Genomic DNA, 18,234 nt, shown 5'->3' on the forward strand with positions numbered 1-18,234 from the left:
ACTATACAAAATAGCAGAAAATAAGCTTTTTCTAACAAACTTGAATTACTACAAAGGGAAATAGAAAATATGAGTGAAAATAAAACCAAAATGCAAGTAGGAATTCAAAAGCACCTAGAGAAGAAGAATGTAACTGGTGTTACATTGATATTGATATCCAACACTATGCAAAGACTCAATACATCAGTCTCATTTTTCTTGCTGCTGTGGCCTGATCATCAAACAATGGATACAGAGCTGTGCATATTTGCTGTCACTGTGTTACAAACCCTTTCACCATGACTGGAAAAAAGAAAGGAGTTGATTTGGCACAAGAGAGATTCGTGACTCCAGCAGCTGTGTGATGGATTTGCACAGAGCAAAAAGTTTAAAAGTTTCTAGAACCACAGGAACCAAATATGCTCAGGACTGAAAACTTTCATAGCATGCTTTTTACCCAGCTTTATTTCACCAGTTTTCTTGCAATGCCTGTCCAATCAAAGAAAATAAACTTAACTAAAACTAAAGAATAGAGTGTATGGCTCCTAAACTATAAGACAGTTTATAAAAGAACTTTGAATATTATTTTAATAATACGATATGGATGGTCTATGACAGTGAGGCACTCCTCTCAAAAAGAAAAGCACACTACAATAACTAACAAAATTCAGATGGTGGATGACAACTGACAGTTAAAGCCCTTTTTCTGCTCAGACCCACTGCTGGATCAATAATATAAAAGTAGATTCTTCACCTTGCCTTAAGGCCTGTTTATTGTTTTCCACAAGTGTTTTCCTCCCTCTGATAGGATTAACATATATTGCAGGCTCAGCAGAGCCTGAACAAAGTTTATGGGAACATTTAAATCAAAACCAGTTATATTTAACAGATAGTGTTGTTTTGTTCAATTGCTATGGGAAAAATATTGACTGTCTCTTGACTAGAGGTTTTTTCCCCTACCCCTAGCCTAGAGAGGAATTATTTTGCAACAAATTAGAATTGGTCTCCCTGTAAGTAAGTCATTACCATTATTATGGCCTGCATGGAGGGGAGAACATGTTAATAAAATAATAATTGAAAATATATATATTTGTTTTAATTATATTTATACTCTTAGTGTTAAAAAAATATCAACAATAAAATGAAATAAATATGGCACACAGCTAAAAAATCAAGCCAGATGTGAAAATACATTTAAATCGTACAACAATTTATTATGGTCAAATTTGTTTATAGATTTATCTAGCATTTGATTAAATTTGATCACTCTGAGACATCACTGATAAAGAAGAGATATTGAAATGCTACAGTAAAGTATTTTCTAACAAAGAGAAGCTTTCCAAAAAGCTGCAAAGAATAAAAAACCTTTGGTTGAGGTTATATAGTGAGAGATGTATTTCGAAAGGTTCATTTCCTAAGTTCTTTCTTCATATGATGCCTCTGATGGAATATAAGTCCCCTAAAAATTTATTTTTGCTTTTTTTCCTGGTATAGACGAAGCTTCTAAAAGAAGAGATGGTTTCTTCAGGCAGCAAGAAATGTTAATGATGAGCCTCATTCACAGCACTCATTAAAATAATCTTATCTTAAGAAATTATATAATTTTATTATCCATTTTCTATTTGAAAATACTTCTTGGAAATGTATAATAAGAGAGTGATATTAAACATAATTCAAAAATAAAATGTAAAATGACACAAATAAATAATTTATGCATTCATTCTCATTGCACAGATGAATAGAGCTGCTCACAGAAGAACTTTGATTCCCATGACATTCTGACTATCACTGCAAATGACAAATTCTTGGAAAGGCAAAGACATCAAAAGGTAAAGGAAAATGACTTGTTATAATGTAGGAGAGCATTACTTTGTTCAAAGCCATGAATATAATGACACTATCTGACTTTGATATGAAATAGGTACACTCATAAAGAGGTTTATGGCTAAATTCTGACCAGCTATTCGGGTGTTATCTAGCTGGAAAGATGCATTGTGGCCAAACTCAATGGTTCAGTGAAATGTGTTCAACAGTTGCATTAAAATTTGCTTTACACAGGAGTAGACAGATGTCTTAAATTAATAAGTAGAAAAAGTTTCTTAGCTAATAAATTAGTGTAGAACATCTGACTTCAGTACCAAATTTACCATCTAAAGATGTAACTTATAATGTGTTTGGACCTTAAAGGATTTACTAAAATGCTCAACCATTGGTAGGTATGTGCTTATCATAGAATTATTTTTTTTTTAAATTTTACCCATTCTTTGTCGTCTGTTCTTAATTATATCTTCTGTGTATTTTGTCAGACTCATAAAAGTATTCAAGGACCTTGAAGGAGCTTTGATTTTAGGTGGAGGCACCTGTGTTTTTGACTCTGACAGCAGTCATTCTGCTCCTGTGTGACTGGGATGGGGCCCAGCTGCTGTCAGCTGGAGATTTCTGATGTTTCTGGTTCTGCCTTTGCTCCCAGGGCTGCCCAGGCTGCCCCTGCTCCTCCTCAGCATCACCAGGAGCAGCACCTTGGTCCTGCTCCCAGTCTCATCCTGGCTAATCACACTGCTGAGTGACTTTGGAAGGATGTTTTGACAATCTCAGATATGGCTGATTTCTTCTCTGACATTAAAATACTCCAGTTTTAAAAATTCATTTCTGCTACAGGTTCAAGGCCTCTTATACCTAAATAAATTAAAATCCACATTTTATTCTTCCAAAGATCATATCCTAACCTGTTGTCTAAATGCTGAGTACTTCAAAATACCTCAGGGTTTTGGATTGCTACTTTCTCAGCAATGATGGGATGATTAATCACTCTCCCAGATCAGAAACACTGCATTTCTGTGATTCTCTTGTACACTTTGAGATATGACCTACATTCTTTAATCTTATATATGAACTGTTGTGTTCTAATATATGTTCTAATATGACAATTCAACAATCCCCTGAGGAGGTAACCAGGTTCCACATACTCACACAGAAACATAAAAAGCTTTTGTCTCATCCCAGCCAGTATGTTGAACAACCTTTCTCTGTAAAAGAATAAAATATGCAAGTGAGTCTACGCTGGTTTTCTTTTCACACAGTAAAATAAGAAGTGCTGCCAGAATTCACCTGGAAGTTTCTTGGCAATGTTACAAAAGTTTGGGTAGTAACTGAGCTCCTAAATAAAGAGTCAGGCATTGGAGAAGTCACACATTAAGTGTGGTAGACAGCTTCAAGCTAGAAACTGCAGACACTCCTTTGAAGACACATTGTGGCAGAGTGTCTCTGAAGAATATTATTGTGCACTTAATTTGCAAATCAGCTGTGCAGATCTGATCACAGAAAACAATAAATGTTTCCTTTCAAAGAAATGCAAAAACCTTAAAAAAACTACAGAGATACTCATAAATGTTGTAGGTATCCTTACAATTCCAATTTAACCAATTAACCAGTTTAATGTTGAAAGTTGTACTGTTTAGCAGTGTGGTTTTCAGTTTTCATATCCATACAATACAGAGAGAGTATCAACAGAAAACTTCTACTATTAAAAAGGTTGGTATTTACCTTTTTTAGTTTCCCTCCTACCACTTTATGTAATATAAAATCTAAAAATGCTAACTTAGGCCATCTGTTCTTATTCCTATTTCCAGCCCACTCCTTTTTTTTTTTTTTTTTTCTGTTTCATTCCCCTAGTTAAACTGATTTTAGCAGCACTGGAGCTCATCCTGTGACATTTTGATACAGGGAAAATCCGTGTTTATTTCCATACAATTTAATAGACCAAATCAAACAATGAATATGCAAATTCCAAAAATAGCAAGATTTTTGAAAAATAGCTGTGAGAAAAGAGGAAAATATTGGCTTATAAAAACAGAACAAAATGTTAGCGAGCAGTTGTAATGGATGTTACAACATAGAACAAAAGGAGTATGATTAGGCTCTAGACCATACAAAGGAATATGAGTCATTGCCCAGATCAATAAATAGAATAGAGAAAATATGGTTTAGTTGCACTAAAAAAAGTTAGAGAAATGCACTAGAACTCTGTGAAGTTTTACATATTAATAGTTTATTCACTGCCAAAAGGAGAACAGAAGTGACGAGATGTATTTGCATATGTGGATGGCATTGAAAGCAAGAAAAGGGAGAATTCTCTCAACGTTTTGCTTCCCATGTTGGTGAGAAGGATGAGGAAAAGTGGCAAAACACATGGCATCACCTTGGCTGGCATTACCTTTGGGATCCTGATGCCAGGAATTCCCCAGCTGATTAAGCAAATTTCTGCCCATATTCTGAAGAAATGCAAAAGAACCAGGGCTGGGAATATGATCTGACAGAACCCATCTGAAATTTCAGTTAAACCATCCATAAACAAAATGAAAGAAGTAACTAAGCAAATGTTGTAGTGCACAAATAACTTCGGGCAGTCATTTGCCTGTTTAAGAGAGCCTAATTTATTTGTTTCCCAGGATTTCCTTTCACAGATGCTGCAGAGATTTTTTCCCCTCCTTTCTGCGGAATTGTCACTGCAATGTCCATTAGGAAGGATTATTTTGAGAAACAGTCTCCCCATCTGTTGTCTCTTTTAAATTCTGTTAAGTAGTATTTTGCTTCCCTGGAAAAAAACCTGTCCACATATCCCATTCCTGCTGTTCAGCAGCAGCAGCAGCCTGGAATGAACACCTGGGAAGTGCAATTCAGTGGAGCAGGTTCAAAGAACAGCATTTGTTTAACAGAAGGTAAGGGTGGTTTTACATCATGGAACATGATGCTCTTAAACCCAAAGAGTGCACTGAACCCTGAGCCTGCAATCCCTCCACACCTCAACCATGCACAACCATGGGGTAGGTGGGTGGTATTTTCGGGGTCTCCCATCGTGGAGAGGAAAGATGAATCTGACTCCATCTTATTAGAAGATTATTATATTACATTACATTACATTATATTATATTGTATTATATTATGCTATACTAAAGAATAGAGAAAGGACACTTACAGAAATCTTAACAAGATACTTACGAAAAACTCGTGACTCTCTCTTCAGAGTCTGACACAGCCTGGCTGTAATTGATCATTAAGTCAAAACAATTCACGTTAGATAAACAATCTCCAACCACATTCCAAAGCAGCAAAACACAGGAGAAGCAAATGACATAATATTGTTTTCCTTTTTCTCTGAGGCTTCTCAGCTTCCCAGGAGAAGAATCCTGGGCAAAGAAGATTTTTTAGAAAATATGACAGTGACAGTCGGTGCATCCTTCCCTACCTGGGTATTTCAAAGCCAAACTCTGTGCAATGGAGTGAGCTCATCTACTTCAAGATGGCCAGTAGGATTATCACCTTTAAAACAAGTTCCATGACCAGTAGAATAATCAGCTTTAAACAAGTTAAAATTTCTGAATTTTTGATTTCCCATATCTCTGAGGAGGAGGTCTGTGCAATTTCAGTTTTGATTCTAAACGTGCAATATTCACCACACCTCTCTGTATTCCCATAAGCTGTAACACAGACCCTGGTGAATAGCACATAAAGAAATGTTGTGCTTGTGATCATGCAAACTTGTTAATTCAGAGGCATAAAAAGCTGATTCCATTTTCTTTCTCAGGATTGCTATGAAACAATACAAAATTTAGTTAAGTAGTATCTCTTAAAACCCCAACCAATTTAATCTCCATTTGACTTCTGGCTCAGGTGCAGGTGCCACTGCAAACTTCAGGCAGAAAAGCAGCAGGTTAATCTCTATTTCTGGATTCACCCTGACATTCACTGCTGTTGACATCACCTGACAAAGATCAAAGTGTGCAGTCCATTACTTTCTTGGCTTGTTCTTTGGGAGAAATACGAAAGATTAAATCAATATTTGCCGAATGGAAAAAGATCAAAAGTTTCAGTGAAATAAATCTCGGTTTACAGCTCCTGAGACACTGTTCTAAATAAAGACGAATGTGTAACATCTAACCAATAATTAAAAAGCACTCAAAAGCCTCCTTTGAATGGTCTCTTATGCATCAATTCACTTGTGGATTCACTGCTGTGTTAGAGAGGACACTTCATTTTCAATGGATACATTTTTGGATTCTCCTAATTTCATTGCTACCTGGTTCAATGTATCTGACGGTGACAATAGATATAGAAATATTCAAAATGAAGCTTTCTCATAGTATTTGATTTAATAAATTTTTTCTTAATTTGCTTTGTTATTAATATACACATTGATATTTAGTTTAGTCCAAGCCCCTGAAATGGTAGCACACACATAATTTCAAACCAGACAACGCTGCCTCATGGTGATTATCACATGATCAACTCTAATAATAGCACAATTGTTTAATAATTATCATTGCAATGATAATATGCAACCTCACCTGATTATACATTACAATGTTTTATAAAACTTCTTTGAACATTTTTTAGTTATTTTTGCTTCAAAATGCAGTTTAATTTACTGAAGTGCTAATGGGATTGTATTGAAACATGAGCATAGCACTGTATGGTCTCATTAGTTGTAACAGCCCCTCTGATAATAAAGCCTTTAGAGTAAAAGAGCCAGAAAGCAAAGTGAGCACCCTTTGAAAAGAAAGGTATTTAAGAATAATTATGATAAATAATTTTTCCATGAGAAGATGTACAAACATTCAAAGCAGGCACAAATAACTTAACTAAAACATACTCCTGGGAAGCTCCCAGTGATGGTACTTTACAGTAATTTTTTAATTTTAATTTTTTAGTTTAAAAGGAAAATTAACATAGTGGTTATCCCTCTATTTTAGCTAGAGCCTTTAGATTATGCATTTTGTTGTTTATAAAATGGGGCACTAAGGAAGCTGGATGCAGCCCCTTCAAGTCTGTGGATGACAGCAGCAAGGGCATGGCGTCAATGTGCTGGTGAGTAGGGCTGCCATCCAGAGAGGCTGCATTTGGCTGAAGGAATAAAATGAAACTCAGTAAGAATAGCTACAAAACATTGCAATGGGATAATAGAATAATTGCTCCCCAAATAGTGCTGGGGACTGACTGGCAGGGAAACAGGAGTCATGGCAGGGATGAAGGCAAACCTGAGGAGATCATCACTCACCTTTACCTGGCCTTCATCAGACCACATCTGGACCATTGTGTCCTTCTTGGGGACTTCAAGACAAGAAATTGTACAGTTATTCAACTGCTAAACACGAGTGAGCCCCCAGAGGACCACGGAAGGGGCTGCACATGGAGCATCTCCCTGGGGTCAGAAGAGGGTCAGGAGGCAGTGCAAGAGATAAGGGTTGTTATCAAAAGGGGGAGAAAAACTGATTCACTGTCAGCACAATTAACGGTTAGAATGAATTGCACAGACAGGCTGTGAAATCTCTAACCTGGATGCTTTTCTAGCATCAAGGTTAGAGATTTCTAGCATCAACCTGAACAGAAAGGTCTGATTTAAATTCAATCAGCACTGACAGCACTTTTGAGTAGGAGCTGGATGAGGGATATCATGCCGGCCCTTCCTGCCTGTCTGATTCCCTGTGTACATCCCAACCCAGAACTCAAGCCTCTGCCTGGTGATGTTACATTTTTCTATGGCAGAGATTTTTTGTTCTCTGTCCCAGTTCTGAGAGCTTTATAGTACTGAAAAGAGTCAAATACTAAATTCCTACTATTTCTATGCTTGCTGTCACTTTATGGTCTCACAGCAGTCTCTGAAGCCTTATTTCATCTGAAAAAGTAAACTGTGGTAACCAGTTAGGGGCAGAGAAGGGAGTATAACCCTTCCCAGTTTCTTTCAAAATGAGCTTGACTTATTAAGTGGAATATATGGAACTACATCACTTCAGCACTTTTCTCTTGATGCGTCACTGCTTATATTAGGAAATTTATATTTTGGGGCAATAGGATTCTTGAAAGCTTAAAACCATAGAGAGACATTGCAGCAGAAATCTGTTAACATAGGTAAAAGCTAGGAACTGGTCTGCAACTGAGATCATCACACAATCTACATTTCAGAGGAGAAGGGATGATTCAGGTTCATTTTGTTGTCATGAGTATATGGGCCACGTCACTTAGAGATGCAAAAGAATCCACTCCATATGCAAGCAGGAAACAAGAATAAAAGACTTGTCTCTTGTAGTCCAAGCAGTTTGAAGAGATTTTCAATGCAGTTACTGTTCTGAGTATGTTGTAAGTTATACAAGATCAAATAACATGAAAAGTAACAGGGTTCAAGTCCTTCTTAGGAATATTTTCCTGGAAGTCACTGTTTAGTGGTGAACTTTCATGTCACAAACTGAACTTAAGAGACAGAGATGGAAAGTGACAATGAACTTCATATACCATCCTTGGAAATCACTTTTTTCCCTTCCATTTTCTTTTGATCCTGCAAGAAATATACTTTTTTTTTTTCCTCATCTAAATCATGAATATTGCATGCCTTTATTTTTGTGGCAATAAAAGCTTTCATTGCCCCTATTAAATGAATTAATTTCCATTAGTTCTTTCAGATAAAAATATATGTATGAGACTGTCTTTTTTTCTCTTTTGTTTCAAAGCTTAACTGAACAGTGCTCTGTTTAATTTCAGCCCATTATTTAACCTATACAGAGCACTTACCTATCAGTCATAGAAAGCAACACTGAAGGAACTTCATATTTGACCTCAGAAAACTGTTTCAGCATTCTGGAATTCCCAACATAGGGCATTTTTTAGACTTATCCAAAGATAATTAATCTAAGAAGCTATGATAAGTCTCAATCACCCTACAAAGCAGAAACAGCAGCTATTCATGCCCAATTATACCTGAACACATTTGAAAACTTGACATAATTCCTCAGACTAAACTGCATTTTCTCCCTTTTCTCATGTTTCCTTTGACAACAGTTTTCAAGACTTCTGGCCATTCTTTCTGAATTTTCTGAATTTTTTTTTTTCCAGATCAGCTTTTGTTTTTCAGGTCTTATGCTATTCCCACCTTCCTCCTGCCTGTGGCTTGGCATCCTTACTGAATATAGTAAGAATACTATTCATACTACCATCCAGGTCATTATTTAATATATTTAGTACTAAAAAGAATAACCCTCTTCAGTTCCCAACTGCACTGAAAATCAAAGCACTAAAAATTATTGAGGAGAGATTTCTAGAACTATATAAAATACCCTTACTTTGCCCATGAGAATGTCATAGCATGGTATCAAAAGTCCAGAGTCAAAAAATGTATTCTTGCTAGCACACATGGACTGTTATCAGCTATCACTCCCAAAGTGCATTTACATTCACTGCACAGAAAGTCATCCTTCCCAATGCTGCAAGATCAAAAGATCTTACTCTGAACAGAGACATGGCCGAACTATTTCTTCTTCAGTTTTATGTAAAGTTAAAAAGATTAACCCAAAATAAACCAAACTTATAGCTCAAATGCAGACATGAAAAACAGCTGTTGAATATTGTATTGAAAACTCTGCTCTTGTGCATCCTTACATTGCAGAAGTAGTATAACAAGTTAGCATATATTTTATATTTTTTTTCTGTTTTATCTTCTTTCTCAAACATATACAATGGGCTGCCTCCTTCTGCATGAAGGAAACATTCTTTATGCCCTTTTACTTCCATTATTTCCTGTTTTTTGGAGGGAGAATCGAAACCCATTTGCAATGATAATACAGAATGGACATAACATAGCCTTGGCAGGGCTGGCTGTAAGGCTTTCACAGACCTCAGCACCCTGGATCCATTCCCATGGAGCCATTCCTGCTCCACTCAGCCTATATGGAACCATATTTGTGTCCCAGTGTGGTCCTACACAAATGGCAGGAAGCTTTCCTCTCAGTTACTTTGGGAGCAGATATTGCTTAGCTGCTGGAAATAGACTTTGAATATTGCAATCATAGGAAATAATGACACACCAAAATAGATTTTAAGATTATGCAAACTGTCTAAAGGAAATACCAAATCTGGCCTGGAAATACAGAGCTTTTGGATCAGTGTTAGTGAACACTAAGCAAAATGCCAGACAAACAACACATATCAAATCAGATTTTCTATACAAAAGGGGTAACAGCTACAGAAAGACAGTGATGCTGTGTCTGATAGAAGGAGTGGCATCCTGAGTGTCTGCTATCACACAGGCTTTGGAGACTGCTGTCTTAAAATATTCACTGCTGAACAAATTCAGGATTTATATTGCCAAATCTCACCTTTTTTACTTTTAGATCTCACTTTCTTGGTAAGAGAGAAAAACAGAAACAGCAAAAATATCTTTACTGAAAATATAGATATTTTGCTTGTGAAAAGTGAGATTCTGAGGCTTCAGTTTTCTGTTAAGTAGTGGCCTTTTCCTGCAATAATGAAAAAGAAGGTTGCACCTTCTTGTGCAAAGCCCTGGGCTCAGAGAGCCGTTATATATACTCTTAAATTGCATTAAGGTTTGTTGAGACTTCTTCAGCATGCATTTCCACCTGCTTCCTTTGGCCTCTTGTCAGGATTTCTAGACTACTTTTCTGAAAAAAATCTATTTTTTTTTTTTTCAGTAGGAAAATTGATACTTCATTTCTTTTTGAAAGAAGTAATCATTCTCTTAAGGTAGCCAAGTTATTTTTATCAGGCAGAAACCAAGCATCTGATTTTGATGTTCTTGTTGCATTATATATTGCGAAAAACTAATAAAAGAATGAACCATGATTTCCTGGTCCATGAGAATTTTCATTCTTCATGTAGGAATAAAAATAATACTGTAGATGTGCACAGTTAAATAAACAGATTTAGCAGCCTCAAGAGCACTATTTCTTTGTAGTAGTAAATAAGAAAAAATTATATATACAATGACGTAGAACAAAAACATATAATTTACAGAACACATTAATCCTGCCAAATGTGAGTATACACTGATGAAATTACATTTGCAAGCATATTGGTCCATGAAATGTGCTGTTTCATAGCTGATTTGAAGAAGACCTGTTTCATTTCATTCCAATACACATATATTTAAGTACTAGAACACAGTTATGGAAAAGCACCCTTTCAAAATTTCAGATGTGTTTTTCCCTTTGGTATTTAGTGCTGACTGTGCACAGAGTATTTCTTCCTTTCTCATTGCTGAATAGAGAATATATACAATTACAAGTTACATGCAGGTAAATGTACAAAACAAGGTGCAAGTAGGTTGAGTGGTCATGGGTAATAATTGTATTTATGAACAACAGAATTCAGCTTGTCCCACTGAAAGTGCAAATTATGTAGAAAGGGTTCCTTTATTCCTTCATGTAGCGATTCTGTCATCACCTCAGAAAGGAGCCCAGCATTGCCACCCTCTCTCAGCCCCAGGAGTGAGAGCTGGACACTTCCAGCATTCTCCTTCCCCTTTGGCTGGTGCTTGAGCACAGGAAGCAGGGTCTGGCTTCCTGGGATGGTTTCAGAGTGGTCTTAAACTTAGAGATTCAGCACAAGGCAAGCATGGGGAGTAAGCTGTAGTTTGAGCACAGGGTTTAGATTTATGCTCTTAGTATAAACATGTGAAATACTGTGCACAAGACTGACATATGTGAATACATAGCAATAAACGACTTCTCAAAATCATCCTTCTTTGAAAGTCTTGGGAAACAGAAACTTCTCCTAGGCATTAACAAAACTGTTCAGAAAAAAATCCTATTAGTTTATTCCTCAGGAAGGACCTTAGCATGGTGATTTCTTCCCATAAGAACTTAGTGTGAAGGAGCTGGGCCCTCTAGGTACGGGTACAGCGTAAGGAAGCTTAATCAGGTCAGGTGCAGGGAGATGGGAAATGCAGTTTGCTCCAAGAGGTGGATGATAACAGAATCTTAGATGTTTGCAGCACAAAATAGCATTTGGTAAGTCTGTTCCTGGCAGGAGCTTGTACATCTAAGCACAGTGTGAGAGCTCTTAGCCAACAACTTGTTTTCTTTACTGTTTTAGCACAAGATCAAAGCACGTAAGCAAACAGATATTTTAGGGTTGTGCTGTGGTTGTATTAGGCTACCAGAATTCTTTCTTTTAAGTCAAGTACTTGGAAAGTGATTGCTTTGAATAGAAACCTGGTGATGCAGATTGAATAATATCTATTTGTAAAAATGTTCACTTTGCATTAAATCCTGAAGTACCACTATATGTGGTAGTGTCTTAGGAAGCACTTCTTAATTTTAATTGCTAAGCTTTAAAATAATTATTTAAAAATAATTTTCCAAGCAGCATAAGATTTTGGCTTTTTTTAAAAATGTAGTAGGTTGAATACACTAAGAAGGTGGCTTCAGCTCAAAGGTTTCCTGAAAGAATTACTATTTTTAACCCATTCAGTCTTTTTTTTCTTTTATTCTGACAGTTTAAGTGAATCATCTTCCAAATAAACAGGACTGAAACAATGCTTAAACAATACTTTTTCAGTTAAATAAATAAATATACCTTAGAGTCCTACTTCAAAATTCTGTGACATCCATATTCTACAAAATGATGGGCAATATTTCTGACTCCATCCAATATTTACCAGGGAAAAGCAGAATTAAGATGGGACTATTTTTTAATACTATAACAAAAAGTTATATTTAGGTTATATTTGGAAAAATAGACAGAACTATGGCTGGATACACTCTGCACTGTACTTCTGAGTTCATCTACTTGGTACTGACATGAATGTATGTATTTGTGCCGATGCAATAATTTTGTTTGGCTTGGTTCACAAAGCTCTTTGAAAGGTCCAGATTTTATGTTGATTCAGTCAATAATCATCTCCAAACTAGGATTTTAGTCTAGCACTTATCTAGTGCAGTTTTTGTTCAGCCCACCCCCATTCCCCTCCTTCACAGACTCACTGTATTTTGAGCACATGGATTAAAAGAGAACTAGGTGTCTGGGTGCTCTAAATGAAATCCTCCCATGCACAACCATGAACACACATGTACAGTAATAAATGTATCAAACCATGACCTACCTTTCTCCGACAAGTGTTTCAAGATTAATTTGTAGGTTTACCATGTTTCAATATGCATTTATACACCTATTGATGACCAGAAAATGTGTTAGAAGATAGACCATGGGAAAAAAAGGAAAGATTATATCAAATCCTAGATCCCATCAAAGAAATGTCTTCTATTGGATTCTATTTTCCTCAGGCGTTCAGTATTAATACATTTACCCAGGGCTAAAATATGCTAGGAGATTCTTTGAAGGAAGCAAAATGTTATCAATGTTATAACTACTACTATAAAATATATAATTATATGAAGCTTTATACAAGCTATTTTTAAAATTATATGCATTCATGCAGTTCAAAAGTCTTTTTATTTATAACTAGGATTTTTTATTTCAGTATAATTTAAAACAGTAGTTATGTATTTTTCTAAGCATCAAAACATTACTTGATATGTAATAAATAGTCTCATAAAGCTTCATAATAAAAAATTGAACTACCTACATATTTCCTTCTTATGCCTTTAAGAAAACATCCTCAGCATGACCCATATAAACCAGTTATCTCTACCCAAATCAAGTGCCATTTGAGAGAAAGTGAAATCAGCACTTTATTTTGGGTGGTTTGCTTTGTTTTTGTCTAAAGCAACACAAGGAACAACAAGCTGAAACAGAAAGAATTTCCAGATAGGAACACGTGATAAAAACAATCTGGCAAGATATTGATGCTGACAGAGTCCTTTTTTTTACTTTATGCATCTTTTGTAACACCTACTTTTGCATTTGCTTTTTCCCTTGTATCTTTTTCTTCTTCCTTTCTGATGCGTGATCTATATTTGATACACAGAAAATAAATAATTTTAGGGTAAGAAAATGTCATGTTTTCCTTGGACACACAGGGAAAACATAGGAGCTGAGAACCCCCTTGCAAACAAACAAGGTGTCTGCCAAATTGACAGAATTTAGACTCTTATAATATTCTAGTCTGATACAGAATGCATCTTTTTGGAACAAAGACTTCTGTGTTTAATTATTCTTCATAAGACAATTTTTTCAAAAACTTGAAATTATTTGTTGTGAAGATATCACATTTGTGCCCAGGGACAAGTTACTATGTGGGACTGGTTTATCACACCAAAGGTGGCAGGAAAACATTTCACACTAGGCAGTGTCCTCATGTAAATTTGATTCTTTGTGATAATTTATTATGATGGAATCCTAAAATATCAGTGTAGGATAGAGCTTGTGGGTACAGAAAAAAGAACACTGTGCTTCAGAGACAATGTGTGTTCAGAGAGAAAACAGCCTGGTACATTTTTGTTTTTTACAGCAGCTCTATCTGCTACAGATAAACAAAGCTTTTCCTAGCAGAGCTTACCAGCATAATATCATAATATTGAAATTCTTAAAGCATAAAATGTGGGGTTGCATTCCCTTCCTTCAGACTGAGGTTGCAAAGAACTGCCAGCACAAATTTGCATTTAAAACTACTTAGAGCCAAATTGGTATTGCTTGATTATAGGTGGATAAGTTTAATGTATTGGGGTCAAGTATTTTAGCATTGAAATGATTTTATCTAGGGGCACTCAAAAGCCTGACTTGGCCATTGTGTGGTCCACTGACTGTAACAGAGGCCAAAGATCCTAATTCCTACTACCTAAGTCCATGCCTAAATGCCAATTGCAGGCAGCTGAGATAAAAATTAAAGCTGATGTGTCTGGGATGAAAACTTAATCATAATATGGTGCTGCAAGTTTTAATATGCAAAAAAGTCCACACAATTTTCAGAGTATGCTTGTCTATAGAAACCCACTAATAACCAATTAAGAATGTGAATAGAATGTACAGCTAATAAAGTACCCACAGGAATATTATTATCAATGGTCTTCTACATCTTTTACATCTCTGAGCAATCCAGGATTAGTATTACAGTATCCATCTCTTTTTGACTTACCATCTGTGTGATGGCGAGCCTGGAAAACTTTCTCAAGCTTTGACACCTGCTTGTTTTTCTTCTGTTGCAGACCTCTTGCAAGAATAATGAGCTGACCCTCTGGAATGAAAGTGCATAAGAATTTTGTAGGAATCCAGCAGCTCTTTTCACACAAGAAGACTTTGCTAATAGAACAAATTTTCAGTAAAAAAAGTGCAGAGTAAAGCTGCCATGCTTGTGCAGACACAGCTGCAGTAGCCAAGACAATAAATAAGTGTTTGCACAGTTCAAATTCTTAGCTATCAACAATTTTGATTCCCTCACCAAAATATACACAGCATTTTCATCCTTCAAAGGAATGTTGTGATAACAGATGAGAGCCATTACAGCAATAAAATCACAGAAGTGTCATGTTTGCAGGTAATGAATTGAACCATCAGCAAATGTTGATATTTGAACGTGCACATATACATACATACACACACACACACATATATATATAAACACTGAGAGGAAGAGAGATATGGGGAGAGCATTGAAAATATTTTATAGCTTTCTGTCACTGAAGAGGCTGTATTTCACAAATTGGTGGAATAACTTAATTAACAATAAGACCAATGACTGGAAATATAAAGTAACAGGCTTGCAATTTGTTATTTTGTTTGTAAACACCAATAAAAATAAAGTGGGTTAGGTATTTGCTCCAATAATCATCAAACTATAGAGGAACAAAAATGTATTTAATTCAACTAATGATATTGATCTATTGATTATTGTTAAAGTTAAATGTACTGTGTTTGGAAACAGAAAAATATTAAGTTGATGGCAGAAGGCTGGATCTGTGTTTTTAGAGACTCTGAGAAAGCAACTACTGTTTCTAATTCTGATGAATAAATTTCATTCTGCATTTGGACATTGGGAACTAACAGATTGTCCAAGGTACTAGGAGGTTTGAGCAGAATCCAAGTGTCAAATTTGTGTCAGACAAGACTAAGTCCAGCAGAAAATTTTGATGCTTTTATTTTATTGGGAACATTTCACTTTCCCATAATTGAAATTTTCTTTAGGATAAAATTTTATTTATTTGTCCCTGAAATTTAAGAAAAGTGGGCTTGAGATGAAAAAAAAATTGTTCCTGGTGATTGAATTTGCCCAATCTCCCAGTTCATAAATGTCATTGGGTAGGCTTGTCATTGTCTATATTTACTTGCATCTAGACAGAAAAAATAGGGGAGGTAAAAAACGCTATTGTAGATCATAGTCCAAGTACCTATTTTAGGCTGAAGCACTCTTACTTTAGGAAATCACGAGATTCCCCAAATTATATACTCCACGAGTAGTTGCTAAATCGCATTTTTGGATAACAGAATTTGGGATTCTGGTGCCAAAATTTCACAGCATTCATCTTCCATAGTCCTCTAGTGTTTCCCCTCTGGCCAGGAAGTGTTTCCTGTGTCTGTGTAGCCTCTTTTATTAGGGGGAGGGGAGATAAAATCCTTGCATATTCCCCCTGATCCTATCACACACTAAATCACCTCATTCATACTGACTCCACCAATGCTGCTTTCCCCATTTCCTGAGTTACTTAGCAACAACCATCCCTCCCTTTTCCACTCCCCCATCCAACCTTTCATTTTTTTCCCCCTTTGCAATCACGATTTCCACGCTGTTTAGAAAAATGAGGATGCTCAGCAGCATAGGGCGAGTTTTTCCTTCCAACCTCCTTTTTTATGCCTGCCAAATCCTTCTCAGCTCCAAAATGAAAATCCAGGCTGCCTGCATATGTGTAATCAAAGGTTAAAAAGCACCCTGGCTGACACCACGCATGTGTTAATCTGTGCTGCAGCAGAGTGCATCATTTCCACTTTGACCTCAGAGTTAATCTGCATTCAGGCAGAAGCTCCATTGCTTTATTCTTTTTTTTTTTCCCCTCATTTACTCTTTGTTGCTTTATTGGATTTTCCTGCATGTGTGTCAGCGGTTCCGTAAATGTGTATGTGCTCCTTTCCTTGATGTTTTTATTCTGTGAGTGTCTGTGATTTTCGCTTTTTGTTTGGGTTTCATTTTTTTCCTTTTCTTCCAATTATATTATTTCCCTAGATTTGGAAGCTGCTGCCTGCTGCCAGAGCTGACGTTTTCTGATTATATCTGCAAAGGGCTTGTGCAGATCTAATTTCTCTCCCCCTGCATATTAATTCCCGCAGCTGGGCGCAATGTCTCATCCCACTGACGGGACCTGGTAGGGAGGAGGGAGAACTACTACCAAAAAAAAAAAAAAATTAAAGAAGGGGACGGATCCATCTGCAACCGAGAGGAAAGGGGGAAAAAAGCTGGGGGGGGGGGGTGGGGGGGCTGGAATAGAGATGATTCCTCCAAATCCAACAAGCCTGGGGAACACTGCATTCTTGAATCCTGCATTTTCTCTCAAAATGATGGTGTGGGCACTTCTGTTCTTCTCTCTCATCCAGTGGTAAGATGTGCTTTCTGATTCTGTTTGGGAGGGTGGGGGGAGAGGGAGGGCTGGGGGGGGTGAAGAATCTGCGAATTTGCTGAGCTGTCGTGAGAATGCCAGAGGTTTGGATAGTGGCATTGCATTCATCCATCTCTAGCAGCTGAGATCTTAGAATGTTTTATTTCTCTTACAATTGTTGTGGCTCTGACATGGACAGAGGGAGGGTGAGCGGCGGGTGTGTGTGATGGTGGTACATGCCGGGGCTGTTCATAGAATTTGGTGCCATATTAATGAAGCCTTTTATCTCTGAATTAATAGCTCGCTCCGGTGCACGGAGCTGCGTTTTGCGGGCACAATGTCCGTGCATTCCTGCATGTTTTCCCGGAGCGGGCAGCCCCATCATGGCTGTGCGGGGCTGCGCGGCGGGCGCGGGCAGGGCTGGGTACCAAGGACAGGGATGCGGGTCCCGCTCGGCTCCTCCCGGCTCCGCACGGCTCCCTCACAGCTCCCCCGGCTCCGTACAGCAACCCCGGGCCCCTCAGAGCTCCACTAGGTCCCTCATAGCCCCTCTGGGTCCCTCGGAGCCCCCGGCCCCAGCATCCCCCCGGTGCGGGCGGCCGCGGCTCCCCAGAGGATGCGATAGTTTTGGGGTTGAATGTTTCCAGCTGAATGCTGCCGGCACACCCGGCTCGTTCTGCTGCATGTGTGTGCATCACGCACCCAAAGGGAAAGGGGTGAAAATCCCACAGCACAGGAAGCAGGAGTTCATATGTGGATGAGCAGAAAGTGGAGGGCGGGAGAATTGCTGCAGTGCCAAGCTTTGCGCTGGAGCAGACATCCCTGCAAAAATGTGTGGACTGTGCATTTAACAGGTTAGATGAGGGAAAATCTCTGCACGGCAGTGTGTGGCCTTCCGAGAGGCAACAGACCCCTCCCCACAGCTGCACGAGCCATGTTGTCACTGATACCTTCGACAAGTTAGTGCCACTCTGCTACTACTAATGCT

General features: G+C 37.6%; 1 protein-coding gene across 2 annotated transcripts in view; it reads left to right on the plus strand.

The window, feature by feature from the left end:
- Positions 1–16,389: 16,389 nt before the first annotated feature.
- Positions 16,390–18,234, plus strand: part of GABRG2 (gamma-aminobutyric acid type A receptor subunit gamma2) — a 60,377-nt gene continuing 58,532 nt past the window's right edge. The window contains exon 1 of one of the 2 annotated variants that reach the window (XM_005483556.4): positions 16,390–17,246. In XM_005483556.4, coding sequence (XP_005483613.1) covers positions 17,140–17,246 — 107 coding nt within the window. In that variant the 5' untranslated portion in view covers positions 16,390–17,139. The remainder of the gene's footprint in view (positions 17,247–18,234) is intronic. The other variant, XM_005483555.4, reaches the window with a different exon arrangement.

This window comes from Zonotrichia albicollis, chromosome 15 (genome assembly GCF_047830755.1).
Source record: "Zonotrichia albicollis isolate bZonAlb1 chromosome 15, bZonAlb1.hap1, whole genome shotgun sequence".
NCBI lineage: Eukaryota > Metazoa > Chordata > Aves > Passeriformes > Passerellidae > Zonotrichia > Zonotrichia albicollis.